This window comes from Heliangelus exortis, chromosome 9 (genome assembly GCF_036169615.1).
Source record: "Heliangelus exortis chromosome 9, bHelExo1.hap1, whole genome shotgun sequence".
Classification (NCBI taxonomy): Eukaryota; Metazoa; Chordata; class Aves; order Apodiformes; family Trochilidae; genus Heliangelus; species Heliangelus exortis.
Genome location: NC_092430.1, coordinates 25,308,322 through 25,334,953, shown reverse-complemented (window position 1 = coordinate 25,334,953; position 26,632 = coordinate 25,308,322). Strand labels below are relative to the sequence as shown.

Genomic DNA, 26,632 nt, shown 5'->3' with positions numbered 1-26,632 from the left:
GGGCCGGCCCGGGCGGCTCCTCCTCCCCGCGGCGGAGGCGCAGCCGGGCGGCATTAGCTCATCTCGGCGCGGCGGCGGTTCCTCACGGCCCTTTCTTCCCCCGTCCCTGCCTCGGGGCCTCCCGCCGCTCGGAGGCGGCTCCACGCTCCGGCAGCCCCCATGGCCCTCTGCAACGGAGACGCCAAGGTCAGTGCCCCCTCGTTTCTCCCCCACCCCCCCCCCGTTCCCCCACACCTCCCCCCGCCGCGGACCGGGACGCTGCCCGCCCGCCAGCCCGTTCCTGACGGGCGCTTTGTGCCGCCGGGCCCGGCCCGGCTCGGCCCGGCCTGGCTGCCGCCTGGGCCGGCGGGCACATGGCGCGGTGGGGCCTGGCCTTCCCCGGGGGCTGCGGGCGGCCCTGCGGAGCCGAGCAGGCCCGGGGGCGGCCGCGGGGGTGGCGGGGAGGGCCGGTGCCTGCCCGCTGCCCGCCTCCCTTGCCCCCTCACCACAGTCCCAGCAGCTTTTCCTCTGAGGAAATTAATTCATTCTGATAAGATTTTGTTGTCTTTTTTTAAAAATCATTTTTTAAATGCTGTTTCGTGGTGTGGCCGAGCCCGCCTGGGCCGGGTCTCCTCAGTGCCCGCGCTGCCTGCGGGGTGAAACCGCCGTGGGGGTAGGGCCAGCAGCTCCCCTCACAGCTCGCCACGCTGTGGGGGTGTCGGCTCCCCGCTCGTTTTGGCCAGCTTGGGGGAGGAAAAAAAAAAAAAAGGTTTAATTGCTGCACAGAAGCCCTTGTGCAGGGCCTGCTGACCCTCAGCATCGCCTCGTGTCCCGGGGGCAGCGACAGTGGCAAAAGAGATGGGGGGTTTGTGTGTGATGAAGTTGAAGTTGTTTCTTTCTTGGTAATGCAGCTTCACCCTTCAAGTTGTCTCAAGCCTCTTCCGTAGCGGGATAAAAGCCTCACTCCAGACTTTTTCTCTACATCTCGCAAGCAAAGATGACTCTGAGGGGTTAGTTCTAGTGGTCCCCCTTTAAATTCTTGGGCCAGGCTTTCACCTGGCTACCAACACAACCTCTTTTCCTGGCCAGGCTGCTGTTGAGGAGCCCGTGTAGGGAGCTGTGCCATGTGCAGCTCATCTCCCCCAGCCATGCTCGGGCAGGAAGCACGGAACCCGAGCGGTTTCCGCAGGGTCCGGGTCCCAGCAGGCACTGGAAATCTGTAAATTAAAGTTCAGCTGAGATAACAGGCTGGGGGCTCCTCTGTTGGTCTCAGGGGTTGCCTGAGTTTGGAGGAGTTGCTTTCCTGTTACACGTTGGAAAAAAAAATAATATGAGTAAGTGTTCTTCTACCTGCTTAATTTTAATACCACAGGGAAACAATTAAACTCTTGTAAAACCTGTGCTGGCTTGAAAGGGCTGGATCAAGGCTCCTGGTTTAGGCTTGTCCCAGGTTATTAGTGCTTGTGAAAGGCTGAAGGCTCGGACAGAGGGACTGGGTTCTGCCAGGTGCTTCTAGGTACTCCAGCATATGACTGCTGTGTGTGTCTTCTATAAATTACATTAATGAAAATCCTGCAAGTGTGTGGGTGTGTGAAATGCTGGAAAATGCCCTGATTCTGCAGCAGTGACTGTTAGGAGGCTGCTAACTTGGGTTAAAGCACTAAGCAGGTACACTGAGGGGAGACAGAGTGTCCTGAGCTGGTAAGGCAAGCCTGGTGGCACGTCTCCTCCCACAGCTCATTACAGAACTCCCTGCTTTTGACACAAAAAGTTCTGTGTATCCAAGAGAGCTGAACTGGTGGATGGAGGCTGAGCCCTGCCAGCAATGCTGTCAGAGGTGGCTGGAAGGTTTAGGTGGCTCTGGGGACCTGGGTTCTAGGTCTTGGGTCTGTGGAGCAGTGGACAAACAGCAGGCTGGAGATTCTGAGGTTCGGTATCACAGTTGGTTTATTTGGGTCATCAGTCCCAGAGAACATTAGGAGTCCTGCTCCTATGATGTGGCTTTCACATTGACTCTTGTGATTTTTAATTTGGCTGAACGTAGCCTTCTCCTCTCTCCCTGTTTTTTTTCCTGGCATACTTCAGTCCCACTCTGTTTTCTTAATGCCACTCCTGGGACCTCAGGATGGTGTCTCCTGCTTTGCCCCAGAACCTCAGGATGGTGCCTCCTGCTTTGCCCCAGAACCTCAGGATGGTGCCTCCTGCTTTGCCCCAGAACCTCAGGATGGTGCCTCCTGCTGAGCCCCAGAACCTCAGGATGGTGCCTCCTGCTTTGCCCCAGAACCTCAGGATGGTGCCTCCTGCTGAGCCCCAGAACCTCAGGATGGTGCCTCCTGCTGAGCCCCAGAACCTCAGGATGGTGCCTCCTGCTTTGCCCCAGAACCTCAGGATGGTGCCTCCTGCTGAGCCCCAGAACCTCAGGATGGTGCCTCCTGCTGAGCCCCAGAACCTCAGGATGGTGCCTCCTGCTGAGCCCCAGAACCTCAGGATGGTGCCTCCTGCTGAGCCCCAGAACCTCAGGATGGTGCCTCCTGCTTTGCCCCAGAACCTCAGGATGGTGCCTCCTGCTGAGCCCCAGAACCTCAGGATGGTGCCTCCTGCTTTGCCCCAGAACCTCAGGATGGTGCCTCCTGCTTTGCCCCAGAACCTCAGGATGGTGCCTCCTGCTGAGCCCCAGAACCTCAGGATGGTGCCTCCTGCTTTGCCCCAGAACCTCAGGATGGTGCCTCCTGCTGAGCCCCAGAACCTCAGGATGGTGCCTCCTGCTGAGCCCCAGAACCTCAGGATGGTGCCTCCTGCTGAGCCCCAGAACCTCAGGATGGTGCCTCCTGCTTTGCCCCAGAACCTCAGGATGGTGCCTCCTGCTGAGCCCCAGAACCTCAGGATGGTGCCTCCTGCTGAGCCCCAGAACCTCAGGATGGTGCCTCCTGAACCCCCTTGGGCAGCTGTCAAACCCCCTTCCACCTTTCCCAACAACAGGACGATTCCCAGATTTTTGTGCAGATAGATCAGGCAAAGAGAAGAAATTGTAGTTATACCCCTCCTGAGGGGAAAAAGAGCTTTTTTTAGAAACTGGAGAATCCCTGCTAGGAAGAGGTGTTGGCTCCATGCAGCCTGTCCCCACGGGAGCTGGGCTGTCTGCTCTGCTCTCCAGCTCCCTGGCATGCCTACGGCACACAAACACGGGAGCTGAGCTGCCATCTTGGCTGCACATTAACAGCATCTGTTCCTTTTTTTGATTTTATTAAATGAAGTTTCCCTTATTAAATTTGGATTCGGGATCTCTAGCCTTGGAATGGTGCCTTTCAATAAATAAAGCCAGATCCTGTCCTGACTTACTGCCTTTCTCCTTCCTCTTTTTCCGTCCGATTTACGGTAGTGTTTCTGTTGGGCTCTTTTTGGAGCTGAACCTCCTTACACTTCTGCTTCAGCTCAAGAAGTGAAGTAGAAAACCTCCTGTGGCACAGTCTGTGTGGGGTGAGGTGCATGTTGTGCTCATCTCACGTGTTCCCTGTAAGGAGGTGTGTGTTTGATGGACACAGTGCTTTTACTGGATATCAGCCCAGATGCCTTTAGCATCATCTGAGGAAAAAACCTTCTGAGCTGTGAACAGATGACAGCATTTGAGATTTTGGGAGAGTATTCATGGGCTCCCAGGGAAACTCGGGCAGGGAGCTATTCCATGAAGCCTGAAACAGCCATCTTTCAGGGCCACATGAATGATTAAGAAGTAATTCTAGCAGTGATGCAGTTGCCTGTGGAAGTGTTCCCCCAATCACTGTGCAAAAGGAAGGCAGGAGGGCTCGGTGGCAGCAGGGTTTGCAGTGCTCACACCTGGCTGGCTGCAGCCCAGAGCCTTGTCCTGGCTGTTCTGGTGACAGAGGGGAATGTCTCCCTGTCCTGCTTTTGCTGAGGAAGGTGCAGCTTCCTCTGAAGTACAGACCTACTTGTGCTGCCTTATGCAACGTTGCTCAAACTATTCCCAACGGGGTGCTAAACCCCTGCTAAAATGTAAAAGCTGCCCTCACAGAACTGGATGACTTCTGCAGGTCCTTAGGAGTGGTCTGCAGGCTGGGAAACACGAGGGGGTGATCTGTGGGTAGCACTGCTGGCAGGTGGGACCCAGCTGTGGGTCTGAACACTGAGCTGGAAGGGCTGCAGAGATTCATGGTACAAGCTATAGCATGCATGCTCTGGACAGCTTATGGCATTTAATTAAAAAAAAAAAAAAAAAAAAATGGCATGGGAAGGAATAGTGTTTGCCACAAGGTGGGATGAGGAAAGAATAAGGATGTGTTGGTCTTTCTTGCAGTTTGGAAGTTGCTAGGTGAAAATGCCCAGAATTTTCCTGGAAGTGATTCCCTCTGTTCCACTGGAAGAGAAGTTCTGGTGGCCAGGGGTGCCAAGGGGTGTTTGCTGCTGAAGTCTGCTCCCTTCTCTGTTGTTGTGTAACCCAAGACTAAAAAGTCATTAAGAGCTCCCTGTCAGGCACACTCAGCTACCAGCTGAAGGAAGGAGATTAAGTAACTGACTCTAACCTGGATTTAGGCTTTTGAGGGATTTAGCACTATTTTTTTTTTTTCTGCTTATGTCCTTTAATTTCAATAAAGCCTTTTCCAGCTAGTGCAAACTTGGGAAGTGTCCAGTGTGGTTGTCTTCCTGAGGAAGAAAGCTCAGAGGCAGCCTTTGCTGGGTACTTTTTGTGTCAGCAGATTGATGCTCTCCTCCAGCATGACTGTGGTTGGTGTGGGGGTGTTTATCTGACCCCATGGACACATCACGGGGTGCTGCAGGTTGCTCCAGCTTCCTTGGGACCCTGAGCAGCAGTGAGGGGGGGAATTGCTCTGGGCCTTAGGCTGGAGGATGTGCTGCCTGCTGCCAACATGCAGAACAACTCCAGTGGGCCATAATTAAAACTTGAAATGGTCCTAAGCTTCCTGATGTGTTTTGTGAGAGTGTTTGCCAATGTAAAACATTGCCCAGGTTTTCCTTCATCAGGTTATGTTGGTGAGGAAGCAGTGTAAATTTTAATCACTTCTTTAAGCAGGAGAGGTTTTTTCTGCATTAGTTTTTTTGATGTCTTACAGTGCAGTTGAGTTCACATTCTTCCTTGAAGATCCCCTGATAAGGACACTGCCATGGAAGGGCTGCCTCTGTTCACAGTTTCTTTTAAAAAGGAATAAGCTTGTCCTTGTATTTTCTAGGTCTCTCAGATTCAGCTGAAGTTGGGACAGGGTCAAGGGGAACCATTGCTTTGTTCCAGTGTGCAGTCTGCCTGAATGCTGCAGTCAAAATTTGTTTATCTAGAAAAATCACTTTAGCAGAGACATTTGTTCTCCATTTCTCCTTTTTACCCTCTCCAGGAGGTAATGTCAAGTGAAAGCTCAGTGTATCAGGCCATACAATTTTTCCTTTGACTTTGCACTGCCCTCCTCTGCTTGAGAGAAAGGCACATGCTCTCAATTACCACAGAGTGTGCTGGGCCTTGTATGGAACTGTAAAATGCCAAGAAGCTGGAGTGCTGAGCAGGGCATATGGCTCCTTGTTTACGGAAAGCTCTGCCTTCTTCAGCTTATTAACATTTCTGTACCATGTTTGGTGCTGGGGATGGGGCTGTCCTGTTTGTGTGGCTGCTGTGTTAATGCATAGCCCCTTGATCTTGCCAACGCATCTACCACTGAATAAACTCGAGGATTTATTTTTATTTAATTTAGAAGTTTCTTGGCCAGCCTTTATCCTCTCAATCATAACTGACCCTATAGGCAGCCCCCGCCAGCCGGGCAGGATGTTAGCTGTTGAACCTGAAGCTGTTAGTGAAGAGGTCTGGCTTAAAGCCTGGGGTCTGCAGTGTGTCACCCCTGCAGTGAGTGCTGAGTGTGAGTGCTGTTCACAGCTGGAGAACACTGGAGCAGAGCTGAAGGATGGGCAGCACCACTACGAGGGAGCCGTGGTCATCCTCGACGCCGGGGCGCAGTACGGGAAGGTGATCGACCGCCGGGTGCGAGAGCTCTTCGTCCAGTCTGAGATCTTCCCCCTGGAGACTCCAGCCTTTGCCATCAGGGAGCAAGGCTTTAGGTAGGACATGTCCCCCCCCTGCCACCTCCTGCCTCTCCTGCTTCTCCTCCCCTTCCTCAGGAGACACGTGGAGCCCGGCAGCGGGTGGCCCGGGCTCCCCCGGCAGTGGCGTTGTCATGATGTTGTGGTTGCATCTCGAGCTCATCCACAGGAGCACCTGAGGTTTTGCTGGGGAAACTTGGCCAGCAATATAATTTCTGTTTTTTACATTTGCTTCTTCATTTCCTTAATGTAATTTTAACAGCTTCTATTTGTAATGCTTAAGAGGTTGTGTTTTAAATATGCATCTGCAAAAAACTGAGGCGCTCTTGTGCGGTTCTACCTGGTAAAACTATTAACAGGTAGCTGCTCATCAGCTAAACAAGCCTTCTGAGTTTCTAAAAATTGTTTTCTTTATTAAAAAAAAGTAACTTGGATGATGAAGATATCGTGGTAAATGATGCCAAGCTGTTCCTGGGAAGCAATCAAAGAAAACAAAATGAAAAACACTAATTTCTTGCAGCCAGAAGAGGCCTCACAACTATGTGGTACTTTGTACCTTTCTTTTTCTTGTTTCAGTAGGCTTACAGGGTATGGCTGTCCTTTTTGTGGGAAAATTAAGTACCCTGAAGTCTATAAATCATCAAAGACCTTACTTGTCACTTTGGTACAAACCCAGAAACACAGTGCACCAGTGCTTCTGGTGACAGATAAGACAGAGCTTTGTTGCAAGATTGCATTTTTCTAATCAATGACAAATAGTGAACTAGTAAATAGTGTATTATAGTCAGTCCAACTGGAACTTAATGGTCTCTTCTGAAAACAGAGAGACTGCAGGAACTGCTGGATCTATCAGGTAGCTGTTGTGTGAAGAACTTACCTTTCAGAAATGTTCTGAAAAATGCCTGCCCTTGTCAGATCTTGTTTATAATTCTCCAACAAGCAAGCCTTCAAAAGATGGATGCACCTAATTACTGGGTTTGAAAAGAATTTGTCCCTTTGCTGTTTGCTGGATGGGAGGTGTGGGTCATAGCACTGCTGGTGTTTGGTCTCAGCCCTGTGCTGTATTGCTGCAGGTTTGCAGTGGGGAGGCCTTTTCTCCCTTTCTTTTCACACCTGAAGGTTTTTCAGAGTCTTATGATGAGACCTGTTGGACTTGTCCTTCCAGATAATTGCTCTCTAAAATGTGGCAAGACCTCTTCATTCAGAAGGTCAGTTCTGCAGGTGAAGGCATTGCCTGCAGGTTATCAGTCACCCAGCTTGGTCAATAAGCTGTGTCCACAGCCTCAGTCAGTCATTTGCATCCAGGAGAGCTCAGCAGAGACTCACACCAGCCCTTGGGTGCCTTCATCAGTGACTGCTGGGAAGACAAGACCATGATTTTACTGCCAGATTCTCCATGGTCATGGGAATAGCCAGAGTTCCACCTTTGTTGCAGCCCATGCACTGAGCAGGCTGAGGAGCTGTGCTTCAGGCTGTGCTGAGCTTTGGGGCTGGCAGCAAGGCTGAACATTTTGTTTTTACATCTTGTGTTTAAAAAGCCAGCTCCTCAGCTGGCATAGCTGCAGAACAATCTCTAGCAACAAATTTCATCTGAATGTGACATCAGCATTGGCAGTTGTCCCAAGATCCTGGTCCTGGGGTGGGGAGGTGCCACAGCTGGGGACTCTGCTGGCCCTGGTTTGAATTCTGGCACTGCCTGGGCTCTGTGTGAGTCCTGAGCTTGGCCTGTCAATGCAGGCATTTTGCTCCTGGTTCCTGAGGTGCCTTTAATCCTCTGCACACAGGCTTCCCAAAACTAGTCAGGTTGTTTTGGAAGTGGTTCAAGGTAGATGAGAAAAATGTATATTCATGCCAGTGCAAGAAGGTATGTAAGAAATTAAAAGGTGTTGCAGTGAAATTTTCAAGATCTACATCATATATTGGTTTTAATTTCTCCTGGACAGTTGAGGAGATGCAGGTTCTTATCTCACCCTCAATTAGTTTAATTTATTTTTCTCTTTAATACTTTGGCAGACTGGATAAACCTCTCTGTATGCTGTGGGGTTTTAATTGATATGGGGAAAAAGGCAGATTTTAAGGCTCTGCTTTTTGAATAGGACAGTGTGTAACTATTTTGACTTCTCATTAAAATGTTCCATTTGGAGGAATTAGCTATATTTCCTTTATATAATGCTAAATAGTGTTCTAGGAACATCAGCAAATGCTTCTGTACATGGTGTTATCAGAAGCAGTAATACCACTGAGAGTGTTCAGTCTCTTCCTAGCAGTGTCTGGGTTCAGGAACTTCTTGAGCAGCAGATCCTGCACGTGTACAACAGGTATTAATTGTTGAGATTACTCAGTGTAAAACTCCACCCCTGTGGCAGCTCTGGGCTTATTCCAAAGCTCCCTTGTAGATCCCACACACAAAGAAGTGGATGCTGCTGCTTCCAACCTGCCAGGCACTGCCCTTGGCTGTGAGGGTTCCCCTCCAGCCCCCCTGCACTGAGAGGAAGGGTCCCAGGTGGGGGGGGGCTGCAGGGGACACCCAGCAGTGCCCTGGGGGGCTGCAGCTGGGGGGTGATTGCTGCCCGTGGTACAGATGTTGGAACTGCACTGCCCATTTCTGCTGCTTAAAAGTAGAAAAATCACACTTTAGTCAGCATGACAAACTCTCTAAGTGATGCTAGAAAAAGAAAAAAGCTTTATTAAATGCATTTAATCCTGAGTATGCAGCTTTTCTCTCATCCCCCTTTTCCGTCTCTTGCTCTGAGCAATTGATTTGGTGTTCTCAGGGAAATAGAGAGGCCACAAGTCCAAGGTCTGGTACAGGTGTGTTTGAGCCTGGGCTGAGGCCAAAAGGCATTGCTCAAACTGGGCTTTCTGCAGCTCCCAGCTTGCAAATCATCATGGTTGGGAAGAAGCTTTTAAGAAGATGTCAATTTCTGTTACAATGTGAAGTACTGATGTCAAACCATAAATGCCTGCGTGTCTTGGACTTGTAGTGAACAACCTGTGCCAAATGCCTTCTCACTTTGTCATCAGTGGAGACCAAGGGACATTTTCTCAGCAGCTCTGGAAATTTGGGAGTCTATCTTCTGACTGCAACTCCCCTCCAGCTGGCTCCAACATCACAAAGTGTTTGTATCTTTATGGTAATATCCTGCACTTCATCTTGCTTCTCTGGTACTTGGCATTTGGCTTGGAGGAATTCAAAATACAGTCACTTTTTCAGGTGGTTTGTATTTGACTTTGCTTAAACTGATGAAATACTTCTCTGGTCAGCTGCTGGCTGTGACATCTGTAGCACAGCAGAGTTAAGCTGTGTGTTACAACATCTGCATTACAATTTATGTCAGTATAGAGAGTTCTGAGCATTCTGACACAATGTAAGCCTTTGAAAGAAATCAAGAGATCTTGAGGCAATGATCTATGGGAGCTAATGTTTTCTTTATCTTTTCCCTGCAGAGCTATCATCATATCTGGAGGACCAAACTCTGTGTATGCAGAAGATGCACCCTGGTTCGACCCTGCCATATTTACAATAGGAAAACCAGTTCTTGGGATCTGCTATGGCATGCAGGTGCTGGTCAGAGAGCTCTTTGTCTCCAGCTGTCTCCTAGGCCTCCTTTCTGATGCTAACTGGAGCTGAACTGCTGGAGGCCCTGCTTTTCAAATAGCAGCAGAATGCCACATGTGCAAAAGATGCCTCGGGAGGGCTGATGGGAACACTGAGCATGCTGCCTGTTCTGCTCTTGGCTCTGCCATGAGGAGAGCAGAAATAGTTTGGTTTGGTTTTTTTTGTTTTTTTTCTTTGAGTGCTGTGAACTGAGTTCCATCTGTCTGGTTGTTCTGGGTTGTTGTTTTGGTTTTTTGTTTTTGGCACAATAAATGCAACCTGGCAGTCATTAACTAAGACTGTCTTGTTGGTATTGAAAAATCTGCCCCTCCTGTAAACCAGTGAAACAGTTTTTCCCTTTGGTTTTCAAGCGTGGAATGTTTCTGCCATAGTTCTTAAGAGTGCTTAAACTCTTTGCCTCCCCAAAACACTTATTTACCTTAGGCCTGACTTGGTGATCCTGCAGTGATCTAGTAGCTGAATGAAGAAACAAACTTCCAAGGACACAAGGGATGGATTATATGCATGACTTCTGCTTGTGCATCTTGTTTTTTTCCAGGGTTAGTGATTTATTAGCCCTTCAGAGGTGCTGAATAATGGCTGGAAAAACTCCTTTAGAAAGGCTGGTTATTACAGAAACAATGCTGGCACTCCCTGTTCTAAAGGGAAACGTGTGCTGTATTAAAATGGGCCTTAAAATGCCAAGCAAATTGAAAACCACGTTAGGTAGCCTCAAGCAGGGGGAGTTCCATCAGACTGACTTCACAGAAATTAGTCAAGTGTGTGTCTTATCACACTGCCACTTCATTATGAAAGATTGAAATCAGGCAAGCACAGCACGTCTAACACCCAACATCAAAAGAAGCCTGAAATCTCTGAAAATTGAAGTAGTTGGAAGGTGAAACTAAAAATATTTTCTTTTAAGTTAGCAGTTACATTTGCAAGGAAAAAAAAAAAACTTATTTTGAAACTTCTGAAGTCTAAAATGCAGATATCCAACTCCAAATGACAAGGTGAGGTTTTGCTGAGAAAAAAACCTTGTTGGGAATTGTACTGCATTGATACAGGAAGGATTACTAAGATCCATCAAAGTAACACTAAAGGGTTTTGAGAAGTTTAGGCTCTCTGAGAGCCCATAAGTAAAGGATAGATAAATGGGATTTTTGTTCAGCAGCTTAACTGTATTAATGGTAACTGCCTTCAGATACTCTCCTCTGCAAACCAGCTGTAAGTACAAGTAGTTGTACATTATTGAACATGCATTATTTTGCAAAGCTCTGCCTGTTTTTTAGTCTTGTGGATTTCTTCTGCTTGTTGTGTGTGGTAGCTGTCCCTGGCTGGGCTGACAGAAGGGAATGAGCCCAATACAGAAAAGTTATTAATTTTGAAGAGAATTCTTATCTTTTTGAAAAATGACATATTGAATGAGTGTGCTCATCGTAGTCAGACTGAGGTCTAAAGTGGTACTAGATTGTGTGGTGCTTTTTCATGTAATCTTTTTGTTTTGACAGATGATGAATAAGGTGTTTGGAGGCACAGTGCACAAGAAGAGTGTCAGAGAAGATGGAGTGTTCAGCATCACTCTGGATAACACTTGTTCACTGTTCAGGTGCATAGACATTTTTAGTTATCAGGAGAATATTGGAATGAGAGGAAGTTAATTTTAAAGAAAACAGTTCAATTAAACCCGTGCTTTTATTTGATAGTTTCTAATAAAACTTTTACAGCTGTGCTTATGAGTAAGCAAGTTACTCATTTGAACAAAGGCTTTAGGCATAAATCCCAGGAATGCAGATATATATTTGCTTGGAGTATTATGTGAACCCCTTACTTCAGAGTTTAACATCATTGAGACACTATGAAGTGTACCACAGCATGAGAATCCTTGTGTTAAACTCCTATATCCTGCTATACAGTGTTTTACTCTTAAATTGATTCAATTTTTTTTTTAATTCCATTGATTCCAGTTTTGGAAAGGTAATAGAAAATCTGGACCTATTGGTTTCCTATCTACCTTTAAAATAATTTTGTTTTACAATACCAGAATTAGGTATCTCAGTAGTTTCTCAGTACCTCCCATTTCCCTCATAATAATTCCAGTAGCTTGCTCATACCTGGCATTCCAATTTTATTAACTTTCCCCTGGGGGGCTGCTGCAGAACTTTATACCCTGTCTAAAGTCTGAAGTGCCCAAATTGTCCTGAAACACTTAGTTTTGAGAAAGAAAATGTCAGTTCATTGATGTAAAATTCAGGACTCAAGTATCCTGATGAACTCTAGATGGCTCTGCATGTCAGAGAGTGGATATGTGAAAAAAGAGGGGTTTATAAAAAAATAAGCTCACAAACATTAAGATAAATTACCAGTTGCACAAAGAACTTATGCAGCATCCAAATGGAGGCACCTCAGAGCTGGAGATGACTTTCTGGGAAGGAAATCCTGCATGTATTTCAGAGGACCTGGTCAATTAGGATGTTTTGTTGGGATCCCTAAGGATTTCTCTTGTAAACACAGGCAGTTAGGTCTTTGTTCTTCCTTTGATTGATTCTAGTTTCTAATCTTTATTTAGGGGCCTTCAGAAGGAAGAGCTTGTGCTCCTCACACATGGAGACAGCGTGGATAAAGTAGCTGATGGATTCAAAGTGGTTGCACAGTCTGGGAACATTATAGCAGGTATTTATTTTATACTGAAATTCTCTTTTGATAAAGAAAGCAGTGTTTCAAACACTGCACTCGGAATTTTCACAGAAAAATGTAGGACCTTAGGATTTGGCTTTTGAAAGCTCTACTCAGTGTCCCTTTCCTAGGAGATGGGAGTCCTGGAGAGGTCTTAAGTTTGCTTAGTAAGATCTTATTCACCTTTCATTAAAAAAAAATGTCTACCTTGTAATAATGCTCTTAAATCAAGCAGGTAACTAACTTGAGAACCTTTTTGCAAGGTTTAAAGATGGCTTTTTATAGAAAGATTCTTCCCAAAGTACTGTTAAGATTACATGCAGCAATCCTGGCCTGCATTCCAGGGATGTAGAACCCATGCAGACTCAGATCATGGTGATTTGTGCCAAACTGGGGCAGAATAAATCACTCAAAAAGTGAATGCTTGACTTTCTTGGGTATGCATTTCATTTCCAGACTGTGTTTTGGGGTTGGTTTGGTTTTTTTGTCACTCTTATTTCTTTGCACCAACAAAGGCATAGCAAATGAATCCAAAAAACTGTATGGAGCACAGTTCCACCCTGAAGTTAGCCTCACAGTGAATGGGAAGATGATCCTGAAGAATTTTCTGTACGATATTGCGGGCTGCAGTGGCACCTTCACAGTGGAGAACAGAGAACTCCAGTGCATCCAGGATATCAAAGAGAAAGTGGGCTCATCAAAAGTGCTGGTAAGTAGTTTGGATTGGACCTGAAAAAAATATTTGCAAAAGCCTGACAGGAACACCGACCCAGGGTAATTTGAAAAACTCTGAATTGTTGTGGTTTGGGTAACACATTAATCAGACTTTAGAAAGTTTGCACAGTTGGGTCAATACAGTGTTTGACTCCTTGTTTTCTTCCCACTCCCTGACTGTTCTGCTCCTGGAAGTTGCATCTGAATTATTTGTTAACACTTTACCTGCAGACAGCTGACCAAACCGTGGGGTTTCTTCTCTTTTTTTCCCCATCCTTAGGTTTTACTCAGTGGTGGTGTGGACTCAACAGTGTGCACTGCTCTCCTGAACAGAGCCCTGAACAGGGAGCAGGTGATAGCTGTGCACATAGATAACGGCTTCATGCGCAAGAGGGAGAGCCAGTCTGTGGAGGAGGCACTCAAAAAGCTTGGGATTCAAGTGAAAGGTACCCTCATTTTTGTTAATTATGCTTCATGCCACTGTTGATGCAGCCAGTCTCCTAAAAACACACCTCTGGTGTTTTGTTTCACCGATTGGAATTGACCTCTGCAGTTCTCAGACCTCACGTACCAAGGATCAAGGTTGCCAGGTTGGACCCAGCTGGGCCCATTCACAGGATTCCACACCTAAAGTGTTTGTGTGGAATGTGGAATGAGCTGAGCCCTCTCTGCAGTTGCTGGGAGCCCACATCTGCTGGTGGGGCTGGTGAGTGCCTCAGTCAGGGTGCTGATGGCCAAGTGACCCTCCCACATAGGAGCTTTTTAGTTTATTTTTTGGAGATTATTGAGAAGCAAAACATTATGAGAGGGAGGAAGGTACTTGTCATGGCTGATGAGAAGGTCAGCCTTGGGGGTCCTTTGGGGGGGTTTTGTTGGGGTTTTTTTGGTGTCTGAAGCAGGAGGAGGTCAGGGAAGACCAATTGTGTGTGTTTGAGTTGTGCAAACAATGAAAGCTGCCTTACACTGCCTGGCTGGCTGATTTCCTGAGTAACTGGTGCCTCTTCCCAGGGCTGTGCATAAGTACTGCTGTCAAGTAGTTTGTGTTTTGGTGAGGAAGTGTGGCATGAGCTGAGCCTGGCAGTGTGAAGCAGCACAGGGAGCTTGGCCATGAGCAGGCTGGGCTGTAATATCCTGATCCAGTAAAGTCTACACTTGGTTCTACACACACATTTTGTGTTTTGTAATTATTGTTTTGGGGTTTTTTTAGTGAAAAATCTTTGGTCTCATTCTTTTACTCCGTAGACAATAAACCTGGGCTCTGGGAGCTCCTCTCCCAGAGTAACAAATTGAGTGAATTTCTTTGCTGCAAATGCTCCCATAGCTCATGGAATTAAGTGCTGGTCAAAGATGCCAAAGCCTCCAAGCTGATCTCTGCAGTGAGAACCTCTCTAAATTAAGAAGCATAATGTGCCATGAGTAAATAGTGCCTCATTTAATTTTGGTTACAGAAGGGCCTTGGGGAAATACTGTCCTGTAAACTATTTAAATAAAGCAAGCACAGCATAATCTAAGAGGGGAAGCAAGAGCTGAACTTTCACACAGTGGCCTAGCCTTCTAACATTAAAAAAATTGCCCTCTGGAGTAGGTAGTTTAATTACAGCAACAGAATGCTTTTGTTACAATTAATTATTGAGGTATCAAACAGCCATTTTTAATGCAGTTAGTAGTCAAAGTGCTGTAATGATTTTTATTTTGTTAAAGCAACAGAGTGACAAATTTTTGCAGCCTTGCATAAGAACCTTTACTGACTTTGCCAAAAAAATTCTGTTATTTCATGCAGTGGTGAATGCAGCTCACTCATTCTATAATGGTACAACAACTCTGCCCATCTCAGATGAGGACAGAACTCCCCGTAAAAGAATCAGCAAGACTTTAAACATGACTACAAGTCCTGAAGAAAAAAGAAAAATTATTGGTGACACCTTTGTGAAGGTAATGGTTGTAATGATTCCTTGGTTGCTTTGGGTGACCTGCTCTAGTCTTGGCCCTGCTCTGGCAGGGGATTTGGGCTTGATGATATTCAGAGGTCCCTTCCAACCCCTGACATTCTGTGAATTTAAGAAGAAAACATCTACATCAGACTGTTGCCTTTTAAAGCTCAGTGGCAACAGTGATCTTGTAAGTTGGGGATGAGCTAAGAAACCTTTGGTGCTTCACCCAAAGCCTGAAACTTGGCAGTCTGTTGATGGTGACAGTGTGATTCACAAGGGTACTAGATCCACCATCATGTTTAGGTGTTTCAGCAGTGGGCTAGTGTCTTAATTAGTCTTCCTGATTGTGCTTTTGCAGCTCATTAGCATTTGTTGGGCAATCCATTGTCTTCTGGTAGACCTGCAACAGCCAAGAAGTAGATCAGAACACTCTTCTTTTTTCTCTCCCTCTTCTAGATTGCCAATGAAGTTATTGGAGAAATGAATCTGAAACCAGAAGAGGTTTTTCTTGCTCAGGGTACCCTCAGGCCTGATCTCATTGAAAGTGCTTCTCTTGTTGCAAGTGGCAAAGCTGAAGTCATCAAAACTCATCATAATGACACAGAGCTGATCAGAAAATTGAGAGAAGAGGTAAATGGAAATGGGGGTACTGGTGTGTCCTCCTGGTTCTCATGTGTGGAACTGAGTATGCAAATATCAGCTGTGTTTGTTCTGTTGCTGGTATAACTGTCCCATGTTGATGGGACCCTCTTGGATGAGGCCCTTTAGATGCTATTGTAATGTTTTGGCACTTATATTTCTTTCTAGTTGCTTTGTTCCCAAAGTAGTAAAAATAATTGGAATTCTGTCCAGCACTGGATACTCAGGGAATTGTCACAGACTGAGCGTGGATTCAGTGTGAGAATGGTGTTCTTGCCTGAAAGCTGTTTGGTTTACCTTTTAACCCTCAAAGCAAGCCTGCACCCTGGCAAGGAAGCAGAGCAATGCCACATGCCTTCAGCAGGAGTTCAGGACTTCTCAGACAACTTTATTCTGGTTCAGATGGAGTTCATGATGTAATGGGTCACTTACTCCTTCTGTTTTATCTTGTTCTGAAGACAAGGCAGTGGGTAACCTTGAGGTACTGATAGGCAGGTCTGGCACATTATGGATTCAGGCAGGAGCAGAGACAGATCTTTTGTGAAAAGATAACTGGGTCCTTTTGAGAGAGAGGACCAAAATTCTCCTACTCTCAAAAGTCTGCTAACTTTCATCACTGTCCTGTTGATTGCACTCTGTTAATTCTGAAGTCCAGAAAAGGTTTTTGAATACTCTTAACTGTTAGCATATGGGGAAAATGTAGGAGACTGCCCTGGTTTGCCTTTTCTGACAGTAAGTTCTCTAACTATATTGTAAACTGAGGTAGAATTAGCAGGAGACATCACATCAGAGCCCTGCTGGAAGGTTCACAATTAATTAGTAAGTGCTGAGCCATGGCAGAGCAAGTAATCATTACTGACCCACACTTCCAGTGCAGGACAAAGCATTGTCAGGGCTTTTAGGTTGGTGTGAACCATCTAGGAAATAGAAGAAGGGTCTGAATTTCTGGAGTCAGTCAGAGCAGGCTTGCTCTGTCTACAACAGCTGAGCCAACTTCTGGCACAAAGAAACTTCCTTGTCTTTGCCTCTGTCCTGTAGCTGCTTTTACAAAGCCCACACACATGGACTTTTCTTTCCAGTTTTTATGCAAGAGTTGTGAAAAGCAGGCCAGTGTCACCTAAACATTAGAGGCTTCTTGTTTGAATCTGTAATCTGGAGTGTAAATTGCTTTTTGTTTTTTTTTTTTTTTTTTTTAAGGGCAAAGTAATAGAACCACTGAAAGACTTTCACAAAGATGAAGTGCGAGTGCTGGGGAGAGAGCTTGGTCTTCCTGAGGAGCTGGTTTCAAGGCATCCCTTCCCAGGTATGAGCTGCTCTGTGCTGCTTAGTGAGGGCTTTGGGACACATCAGGATTGTTTAGAATGTACTTAACCTGTAGAATGAATTTGTTGGAAAAAAAATGGTGGATTTATTAGTTTTTATGTAAACAGGATCTTATTTTTTCATGAAATAGACATTTAGAGCAGCTCCGTTCTGTATAGTGATGAAAGGCAAAGTTTAATAATTGAGTTTGCTTTTAGCTGTATCTGTTTCTTTTTAGTTGCATGAGCCAAAGCAAGAATTATCAGTGAAGTGCAGCTGAATGCTGTCTGAGCTGTCAAATGTATCTCAAGTGAAATCATGGCTTGTGTCTGCCTTTCAAAGGGGCATTTGCTGCTTTGAAAATGGTGAACAACAGGAGTTTTCCACCAGGAGACATCAAAGCCAAGGATATATCACAGTCTCCAACACATCCAAGCCCACACACTCTTGAGGGGATGATGTTTTCCTGTCTGTGTTTCCAGGCTGTTTCCAGGCTGTTTCCAGGGTGTGTAGCAGGGTGTGTAGCCCACCTGGGCTGTGGTGCTGCTGCTCCTGCAGCACATGAAATGCAAGAAGCTGCCCTCAGGCAGCTCCACATCACCTGGGCTGTGGTGTTCAGTACCTACAAGGCCAAACAGCCATCAGGGGTCTTTAAAAATAACAGAGATTCAAGTGGGGGTTATAACCAAAACCCTTCCTAAGCAGAGGGGATGAGAAGGTTCCTCTTTGTGCTGGTTTGCCACCCACCATGCTTGGAGCACCACTGCCTGCTGCCTCACACAGCCAGACAGTTTGAGTTGTGGGTAAATGATGCTGAAATGTACCAAAGAGCAGGGCAGCTCTGGAATTAACTGCTTCTGGGGTTTTATCTTGCAGGGTGTTGAGGCAACTGAAGCCTAGGTACAATGGCAAAGCATGCTGGGCTCAGGGACTGGCCTGCTGTTCCAGATGCTGTTGATGTTTTTAGATGAAAGTCAGCTTTCCTGGGATTTACCATCCTGGGTTTTATAACTTTATAAAGTTATAACTTTATAACTTTTTATAACTTTGCATTGCAGGCCCTGGTCTGGCCATCAGAGTGATCTGTGCTGAAGAGCCCTACGTGTGCAAAGACTTCCCTGAAACAAACAACATTTTGAAAATAGTTGCAGATTTCTCTGCAAGTGTTAAGAAGGTAACAAACCTGCTGAATTCTAATGTGCAGAAAAGCAGTATGATCACCCTGTAGTGGCCTGCAATGAGCTTGAAGCTGCTAAAAGTTTAAAAATATTTATTTGTGCTCTTTAAGGAGTAATGCGTTCCAGTACAACTCACTTGATGCCATGCAGTGCAGTGTAGTAGAAGTTTTTGTGCCATGGCTGATGCAGGTGTTGATTTCTGGAAAATAGAAGTTTACACACCTTTCAGACAGTAAATAATTTCTGTTTTAGTTAAACTTTGTGCAGATGAGGATTCCTGGAGATTTTCTTCTTTCTGAAATAATTGTAACTCTAGATTTTCATGCCCTAATCATCACTGAGTGTCAAAGCAAGGAAACTATGCCTGCCACATGCCCTGAACAGAAACCTCAAGTTTTTAACTGATAATGTTTAAGTTTTCCATCTCTTAACTATTGTGACCTTCATGGTTTCAGTAAACTCACTTGAACTAAACTAAGGGGTTGATAAGTTGTTAGCAGAGACAAACTCTAAGGTTAAGTCTTACATACAGAATTAATTCCAAAACATTGAGGGGGGGGCATATCCTTGAAAAATTGTTGATATTGCTTTGTTCTGTGTCTGAAATAAACAACCAGAATCAAAATTATAACTTTGGGAAAGAGAGAAAGAGCACAGATAAAGAACTTTGCCCAGGACCTTGGAGACCTTGACCTTAAACTGCATGCACTCCAACCAAATAAAAAACTGCTTTTGCCAAAATGTAGTTGTTAAATAAAATCTATTTTTTAAATAGTTTGAAGGAGTAAATATGGACTAAATTTAAGCAGACAGCTACTTACTTAGTAATTTTATCTAATTAGGTTGTCTAATTAGGTTTTGGGTGCTTGGAGGCTTTATTTAATTAAAATTTCTTTCTCTGCATCATTGCACAGCCACACACTTTGCTGCAAAGGGTCAAAGCTTGTACAAGTGAAGAAGACCAGGAGAAGCTGATGCAGATCACCAGCCTACATTCACTGAATGCCTTCTTGTTACCAATCAAAACTGTGGGAGTGCAGGTAAAAGGATCCATTCCAGGGTGTTCTGAAAGCTGCAGGGAAACCCAATAACTGTGGCTTGAAGATTGCAGATGAAGGGCTTGACTCAAGAACATAGATTTCTGTGTTCCTGAACTGGTGTTCTCATGGAACTGCCTGCAGTAACTGGGAAGGTTCCTTTACTGAGCAGTCATAGCTGGGAAGTGCTTTTCTTGGCACTGTCAGGATTGAATTGCATCTCTTGGGTTGGTTTTTGTTTTTTTTTTTTTTTTTTTATCAGCTGCTGAATCTTGCGTGTCGCCTCAGCAACTCTTTGCAGTCAGCTTTTGTTCTGTTTAAACAGCAGTGTCATCAGCAGATGTCTAAGCTTTGTCAGATGGTGTCATGAAAATACCAATACACAGTCAGGCCCTGTTTTGGCAGCCAAGTTTGCATCCAGTTATTAATTAATTAATTTAATTTAATTTACAGGGCGACTGTCGTTCGTATAGCTACGTCTGTGGGATCTCTAGTAAAGATGCTCCACACTGGGAGTCTCTTATGTTCCTTGCCAGGCTCATACCACGGATGTGCCACAACATAAACAGGTAAGAATTTTGAATTGCCTTGATTTCTTGTGATTTACATAATAGATGGCAGCTTGGTGTGCACAGGCACTCTCCTGCTTGATCTAGGGCTTGGTTTTCTTTGTATGTTGGATAGGCACATCCTACAGAGGTTACAAATGCACAGTAAATCAAAACATAGGCTTATTTCTGGAATTACTGGCTTGAAAAAGAAACTGTAGCCTATCTCCTCATTTTTAAGCACTTGATCAGACAGCACCCAGTGTAGCTTATGCAAAAGTTACATAAAATCAGGGCTGTGCGTGCAGTTATGAGCAAGTGCTGGATTTACAGCACTGCTGTCTTGCTTAAACCTTTTTGGATTTAATGCTACCCTCCTGAATATACCCCACCTCTGGGAGTCCTGCTCTACCAGGGTGTGTTTTCAGAATCTCTCCTGGTGTTTATAGGGGGTACAGGGAAGCTGGCAGTGTGAGTGCACTGAGGTAGTTGGTCTTCTGCCCAGCTATGCTGCAGGCTTTATATTACCAACAAAAATAGGGAATGTAAAGCTTGCAGATTTTTCTGCTTTGAGGTCTAGACAAATATTCTTAGTTTGTATCTACAAACTCAAATAACTTGTCTGGATATATTGTGGTAAATCCCAGTATGAGGCCTGTCAGACAATGTTAGACTTCACTTTTTGTTCTGCAACATAAGTAACACAAAGAGTGAAATTAAAAAGATAAAGCTGATGTGGCTGGTCTGAATTCAGAAGATATTTTATTATGAATGTAGTTATGTAGATTTATAAATAGCAGTGTTAGTACCCCGTGATGAAAGAATAGCTAAATATGGTTAGTATTTGATGATATTTTTGTGTTAGTTCCCTATTAGGAGAGAAGTTAGAAATTGTGAGCACTTACAAAGCAGCTTTCTTAGAATAATCCTACCTTTTACTGATGTCAAAGTAAAACAGAAAAAACACTTTTGTGATACTGCTGAGTTAGTATTTCTAGTTTTTTCAAAGGATTATTCTCATGAGTAAGTAATATTTGGGTTATTGCTAGTCTCCAGCAAAGCCAAATAAATTAATTCATTTGCCTTCACAAGCTGGTGTGTGTCATCTTCACTGACTCTATGCATGAAGTTGCATTGGTCCCTAGCTTGTAGCTAGGGAGAAAAAAAAACATTTTGCTCTTTTCCTGGGTTTTTTCTCCTCACTGTTGCCCTAGAGATGCAGCCTGCAGGCAATCTGGTTTGCTCCAGGTATGCAAAACGTGTTGGGGTTTTTTTTTTTTTTAAATCCTGTTTGTTTTCCAGAGTTGTGTACGTGTTTGGACCACCAGTCAAAGAACCTCCCACAGATGTCACCCCCACCTTCCTGACCACAGGAGTCCTCAGCACTTTACGTCAGGCTGATTTTGAGGCTCACAATATCCTCAGGGAGTCTGGTAGGTGCCTCACCTTGGCCTCTGGGTTAGACTCTTGCCCAAGTTCCCTGCAGAGCTCACTGGGTGTGGGTACAGTGTCAAAATCTGCAGGCTTCTGGAATGTCTCCAGAGAAGTGATGAATTGGTGGCATGACAGGCAAGAGCTTTTCCTGAAGGTTGTAAAAGCTGATAGAGGACAGGCATGGCTTGCCTGCCTGCTAGCAGCATTAGTTTTAGGGGATTTTTGGGGACTGAGTGAGGCTTTCCTCTTGATAGGTCATGAAGCTCAGATGTGCAGCTTCAGTGCAAACTTCCACCAAAAAAAAAGTACTGTCAGCCAGCTGAAAGGCAACTAAATAACTTCTCTGATCTCAGTTATCAGTATTTACCTGAAATACATGAGCTGTGTATAGAAACTTGACGTGGTTTGTAACTCAGGGGGGGAATTTTGTGAGGGGAAAAAAAAACAGGAGTCCAAATGCCAGGTTTCTAGTGGTGGTGATGCTCTCACTACCTGTGGTGGTTTTGTGTTTCTTAAAAGCTGTGTTTATAAACCAAGCCAGTTCAGGCCAACAGAGTGCGATCCTTCAAACCAGTAACACCCAGGGAGCATTCAGTACCCCTCTGGCAATACAGCAGTTCTGAGGTGCAGAGGTTTGTGTAGTGTTTTTTTTTGTTTGTTTGTTTGTTTTTTATAATAAAAAAATATGTGTGGGAAGCAGTTCATCAGACTTGCTTTTATTTTGTATGAATTAAGTTAAAAAGGATGCCTCCTTTTGAAAACACCCATCCTATTGGCAAGGCTGTCTCTACCATAATTCCTACAGAAATAGCCTCAACAGGCTGAGATAACACTCTGGGGTGTGTTTGCAAAACTGTACATGTGTCTCGCTAGCTTTTGGTGACACTTGGCTTTGTGTGAATGAATTGCTCCCAAAAATAAGGCTTTAAATTATTGTTGAGTGGAAAAAAAAATCCTTCTTGTACCACCAGCTCAGGCTGGTGCAGGTGGAAGGTGAGAGCCTGAACCCTGCACACCCCAACCTCAGACTTTTAGTCAATAGTGAAATTAGGGGGGGGTTGTGTTTTCACACACAACCAGAGGGAGTTATTTAACTCCCTCTTTCAGAGGAAGATATTTAAGAAACTCCAGTGAGAGAGAAAAGTAAGAGCTTCCTTTTAAATACATCAAAGTGAGATGAGTGGCTCTCTGTTGGGCTTGGGAGGGATTAAACCCTCTGGTTATGCTATATGGGAAAGCAAGCAGATCTTCAGCTGCATTCACAGCCAACTACAGGGATAATGGAGATGGTCTGGGTTTGCTCTGCACCCCTGCAAACACCAGAGGTGATTTCCTGGGACAGTCTGCACAGTTTTTGGTGTCTGGACACCACCTGGGCTGTGGCAGGCAGGGTGGAAACCTCCCAGCAGCTGTAAACGCAGCTTGGTGCACAGCTTGGGGAGGCTGTGATTCTAAACTGTCACTCTTGTGCCTTTAAAGCAAATTAATGCAAAACTGTTTCCCAAAGGTTATGCTGGAAAGATTAGCCAGATGCCAATAATCCTGACCCCCCTGCATTTTGACCGGGACCCCCTCCAGAAGCAGCCCTCGTGCCAGCGCTCCGTGGTCATCCGCACTTTCATTACCAGTGACTTCATGACTGGCATTGCAGCAACCCCTGGCACTGAGCTGCCAGAAGAGGTAAGGGGGGTTTTCAAGTTTGTTTGCCATGAGTGAAGTACTGGAGATGACTCATTTTGACTTTCTTTCCTCTCTCCTGATTGCTTACCCTGACTTCGATTTTATTGCCTTTTTTTTTTTTTTTTTTTTTTTGTCTCATTATTCATTAAGAAGAATCTGGTGGTGTTTTGGGGGAAAAACTGTAACAGAATGAGAAGCTGGCAGATGGATATGACAAATGTAAAGGCTTTCCAGAAGAGCTGAGCCAAAGTACCATCAATTAAAAAAGAAAGAATACCCTGACCGTCCTTGGGATTCTGAAATTCATGTTTTGCATTAGTAGTTGGAAACTTTCTGCCTTACAGGTTTGCCCTGGGTCCCCACTTCTGATTTTACTGGAGCCTGCTGTTTAACATCACATGTCCTGGTTTCTCTTTAGGTCACTAAAAGGATTTAGGAGTGAAATTTAGCCATATTTTTCTGGGAAATTTTATCTTCAGTTTCAAGTACTTTGTCTCTCCGGGAGTGCAGTGTAGATGAAGAACAAAATTTATTTATCTACCTATCTCTTTATTTATTTAAAACATAGTTTACCAGCATGTAGACATTGGTTAGGAATTGTATGTCACTGTTACCTTCTACTTGAAAGCAGACTAGCCATTTTTAAAACTCATTCAAGGTTAAGTTACCATGTAAACCATCCTGTTTCATACAATGAGCAGTCATTTCAGCTTGAAGCTTGTGTTTAAAAAAAAACCAAACACCACAAAAGCCCCAACCAAACAAAAAACCCCACAGACTTCAAAATGTAGAAGAGTCACTTTAGACCTAGGTGATAGTGTGGTAGGAGAAGAGCAGAAGTTGTGGAAAATACCTGTTATTCACTGGGGAAAATAATATTTGATGAAACTTTTGTGATTTTCCACTGGAGAGCAATGCATTGTTGAATTTCTGCTTGCACCAGCATGTCATGTGAGTGCCATCCTTATGAGCCATGAGATTTTCAAGGAAGCTGAATTTCTAAGGCTCAGCAATTTCTTACCTGGAATGTTTCTGCCAAGGTGAATTGGTTGTGAGCTCTGGAGAATAACTCTTACCTTTGGGGTGCTTCTTGCTGGGTTTCTCACCCTTGGAGCTCCCTTTTTTATTTCAGAAGGGGTTTCACTCAGGCTGTTGCTTTGTGTTTGAGGGGGGCTCAGCAGGAGAGGTGATGGTCTGGGAAAAACCTCAGAGTGGTTTCTGGGTACAGGGATCTGTGGTCCTGTTCAAGAACCAATTTAGAAGCTGAAGAGCTGCTGTCCTGGGGGAAGTGTCTTGTGATCAAACCCTGGTTTATTGCCAGTGCCAAAACCCAGCAAGTCCCCAATTTAACTCCAGATGAAGCTAAAGGTTTTCCTTAAGTTGATTTTATTTCTTAATTGGCATTGGCTATCAGCTCTTCCTGCCTGGTGTGGAACAGAATTCCTGTGAGCAAAGTTTTCGTGTTTTTTCAGCTTTTCTCGGGGAGTTTTCATCAGGTCTCCTTTCCATGCTTTTCTCTGATTTTTTTTTTTTTTTTTTTTTTTTTTTGTCCACAATAGGTTGTGTTAAAAATGGTGTCAGAGATTAAGAAGATCCCTGGCATCTCTCGGGTGATGTATGACTTGACATCAAAGCCACCAGGCACGACAGAGTGGGAGTAATTAACTTTTTTTTTCTACCCAAGTACTGTGTGCAGTCTAAACCATATCAGAAACCATTCCCAGTGTTGCCATGCAGTACTCTGAAGGAGTGACTGGAGCTGCTCCATCACATCAGATTCCTCTCCTGGAGCAGCAGGCTGCAGATAGAGCTGTGCTGGGGATGCTGAGGATGTGTACGGGTACGGGATGGCGGCAGCGGTGCCAGCAGACGGATTCCTCTCGCTTTTGCCTTTGTCTCACCCACCCCTCCTGTCCCCATGTGGTTTGTTGTTAACTGTCATTTCAAGGTCTCTTTGTTTTTGTACACTGTGTAAAAAGAGACAGTTTATTTACTTCTACCGAAAGCATTGTTACAGCCTGGACATGTACAATGAATTCTTTGTGACCAACCGCTTTTGAACGGATTTATTATAAATAAATATTTTGCCAAATGGAGTAGTGGGTACTGCTGAGTTGTGGAATTACTGTGTATCTGTTGTGTGCTGTTCAGCTTGTTCTAGATTGTTTGACATATTAGCCCGTGGCAATAACCTGGAGCTCCAAGGGAGCAGTGCTGAGACATGGAATGACCTCTGTCTGTCAGTCAGTCTGTCCTGGCTCCCTCTGGCACCACTTGGTAGGTGTGTGTGTGTGTGTTGTACCCTGCCTGATCTTCAGTGGACACTTGCTGCACACACACAAATGCCCAGTGCCAGGCAGTGAGGTATCTTTGTGTCTCCTGGGGTCTCAGAAGGGAGTGCAGGGCTGGGAGGGGAGCTTGGAAAGCTGTTGCCCCAGAGCTGCTGGGTCTGTGGGTTCTGCTTGTGCCCCAGCAGTCCCTTGGCTGCTGCTGCTGCTGCTGGGCTTTGTTACAATTGATGGCAGGTTGTTTTCTATGTGTTTGCTTTCACAGGAATTATTATTTTTTTGGGTATGCATTGTAGTTGGCTTGATCTTTCAGACCATTGTAGTTGTTTGTGTGGAGTCATGGTATGGGAAGTGACTGACCCACTCCCTGTAGATCCCCTGCATCCTCTGTGTTCTGCTGTTTATGTAGCTGAATAAGCAATAATCTGAGAGATGGCTCCTTTGGGCACCTCTGCTTTTCTGATGCATTGAGGCAAAGCTGTTTCCAGCCACCTGAGAAATCAGGGCATGTGGAACTGCTGGCTGTGGAAGGCACAGGTCAAGTCTGAGCCAAGCAGCTTGCTGAGTGCCTGCTGGGACCATCAGCCTCTGCCCAGGCTCATCCCTCACAGCCCTTTCTTTTGCAGGCAGTTGCATTTCATTCAGCTGCAAAATTACCATAGTGTTATGGGCTTGAAATACTTGTTTTAAACTGTTCAGCAGCAGGGAGTATTTAGTGGCTGTACCTACTTACATTTCCACTTGTAGGTTTGTGGAATGGAATAGTGGGTGAAAGTGTTCTCTATTTTGGTTGCACCTTTTCTCCTGATGTTCTTGCATTTGCTGCCTACATGATATGGAAATTTGGGTTTCATTCCTGCTGATAGGAGTGCTGGGCTTGTGTGAATGGATCCCTTTTGGCCCTGTCCTCAGGTGGTGCTTTATCCCACGGGGCAGGAGGTGTTGTGCCACAGCCTCTGCTCTGTGGAGCCCTTTTCTGGGGACACAGATGTGCAGGAGAGCAGCAGCCCTGTGGCCAGGCCCTGGCTCCTGGCTGAGCAAAGGCACCTTCATCCTCATCTTGGTGGCCTCCTGTGTAAAGTGGGGTTGGAATTCACACCCACTGTAACCTCCCTGAGCCCTTTGGATGAGCTTTTTGTGGTGTGAGGAGTGAAGTGTTACCCATGGGGAGGTTGTGGTGCTGGGCTGGGACCTGGTCAGGGATGCTGGGCTGGCTGTGCCACAGCCTGCTACACCTTGGCTGCTGCAGAAAATGAGTTTTCCTTGCAGCTTATCTCAAAAGAAAGCTCCCAGATGAAGTCATGGCCTTAGAGTCTTACGCTGGACCTTGGTGTCAGGAAAAGATGAGTTTAGTTGTCTCTGTTATTGTGCTGGTGTCTTGGATGGAAAGGATGCAGTGACAAGAAGCTGAATCTCCTTGGTGTGATGTACAGCTCAGCCTGGCAGTGCTGCTGACTGTGAGCAGGGTGGTTGTGCTGCTGTCACCACCAGCTTGACAGCAGAGGGGCAAAACAGAAGGAATTATTGAAGAGTGATGCAAAGAAATGTAGGAATCACAAAAAAGTAATGCA

The 26,632-nt window shown here is 45.3% G+C and overlaps 1 protein-coding gene across 1 annotated transcript; it reads left to right on the top strand.

The window, feature by feature from the left end:
- On the top strand, window positions 1-24,869 carry GMPS (guanine monophosphate synthase). Its single transcript, XM_071752857.1, has 16 exons — window positions 1-186; window positions 5,873-6,054; window positions 9,484-9,598; window positions 11,146-11,243; window positions 12,204-12,307; window positions 12,826-13,019; window positions 13,305-13,470; window positions 14,805-14,956; window positions 15,412-15,585; window positions 16,792-16,897; window positions 17,955-18,070; window positions 18,989-19,114; window positions 19,565-19,680; window positions 20,962-21,092; window positions 22,601-22,773; window positions 24,333-24,869. The coding sequence occupies exons 1-16, from the start codon at window positions 160-162 to the stop codon at window positions 24,432-24,434; spliced, it is 2,082 nt and encodes a 693-aa protein (XP_071608958.1). The 5' UTR covers window positions 1-159; the 3' UTR covers window positions 24,435-24,869.
- The last annotated feature ends 1,763 nt before the right edge of the window (window positions 24,870-26,632 follow it).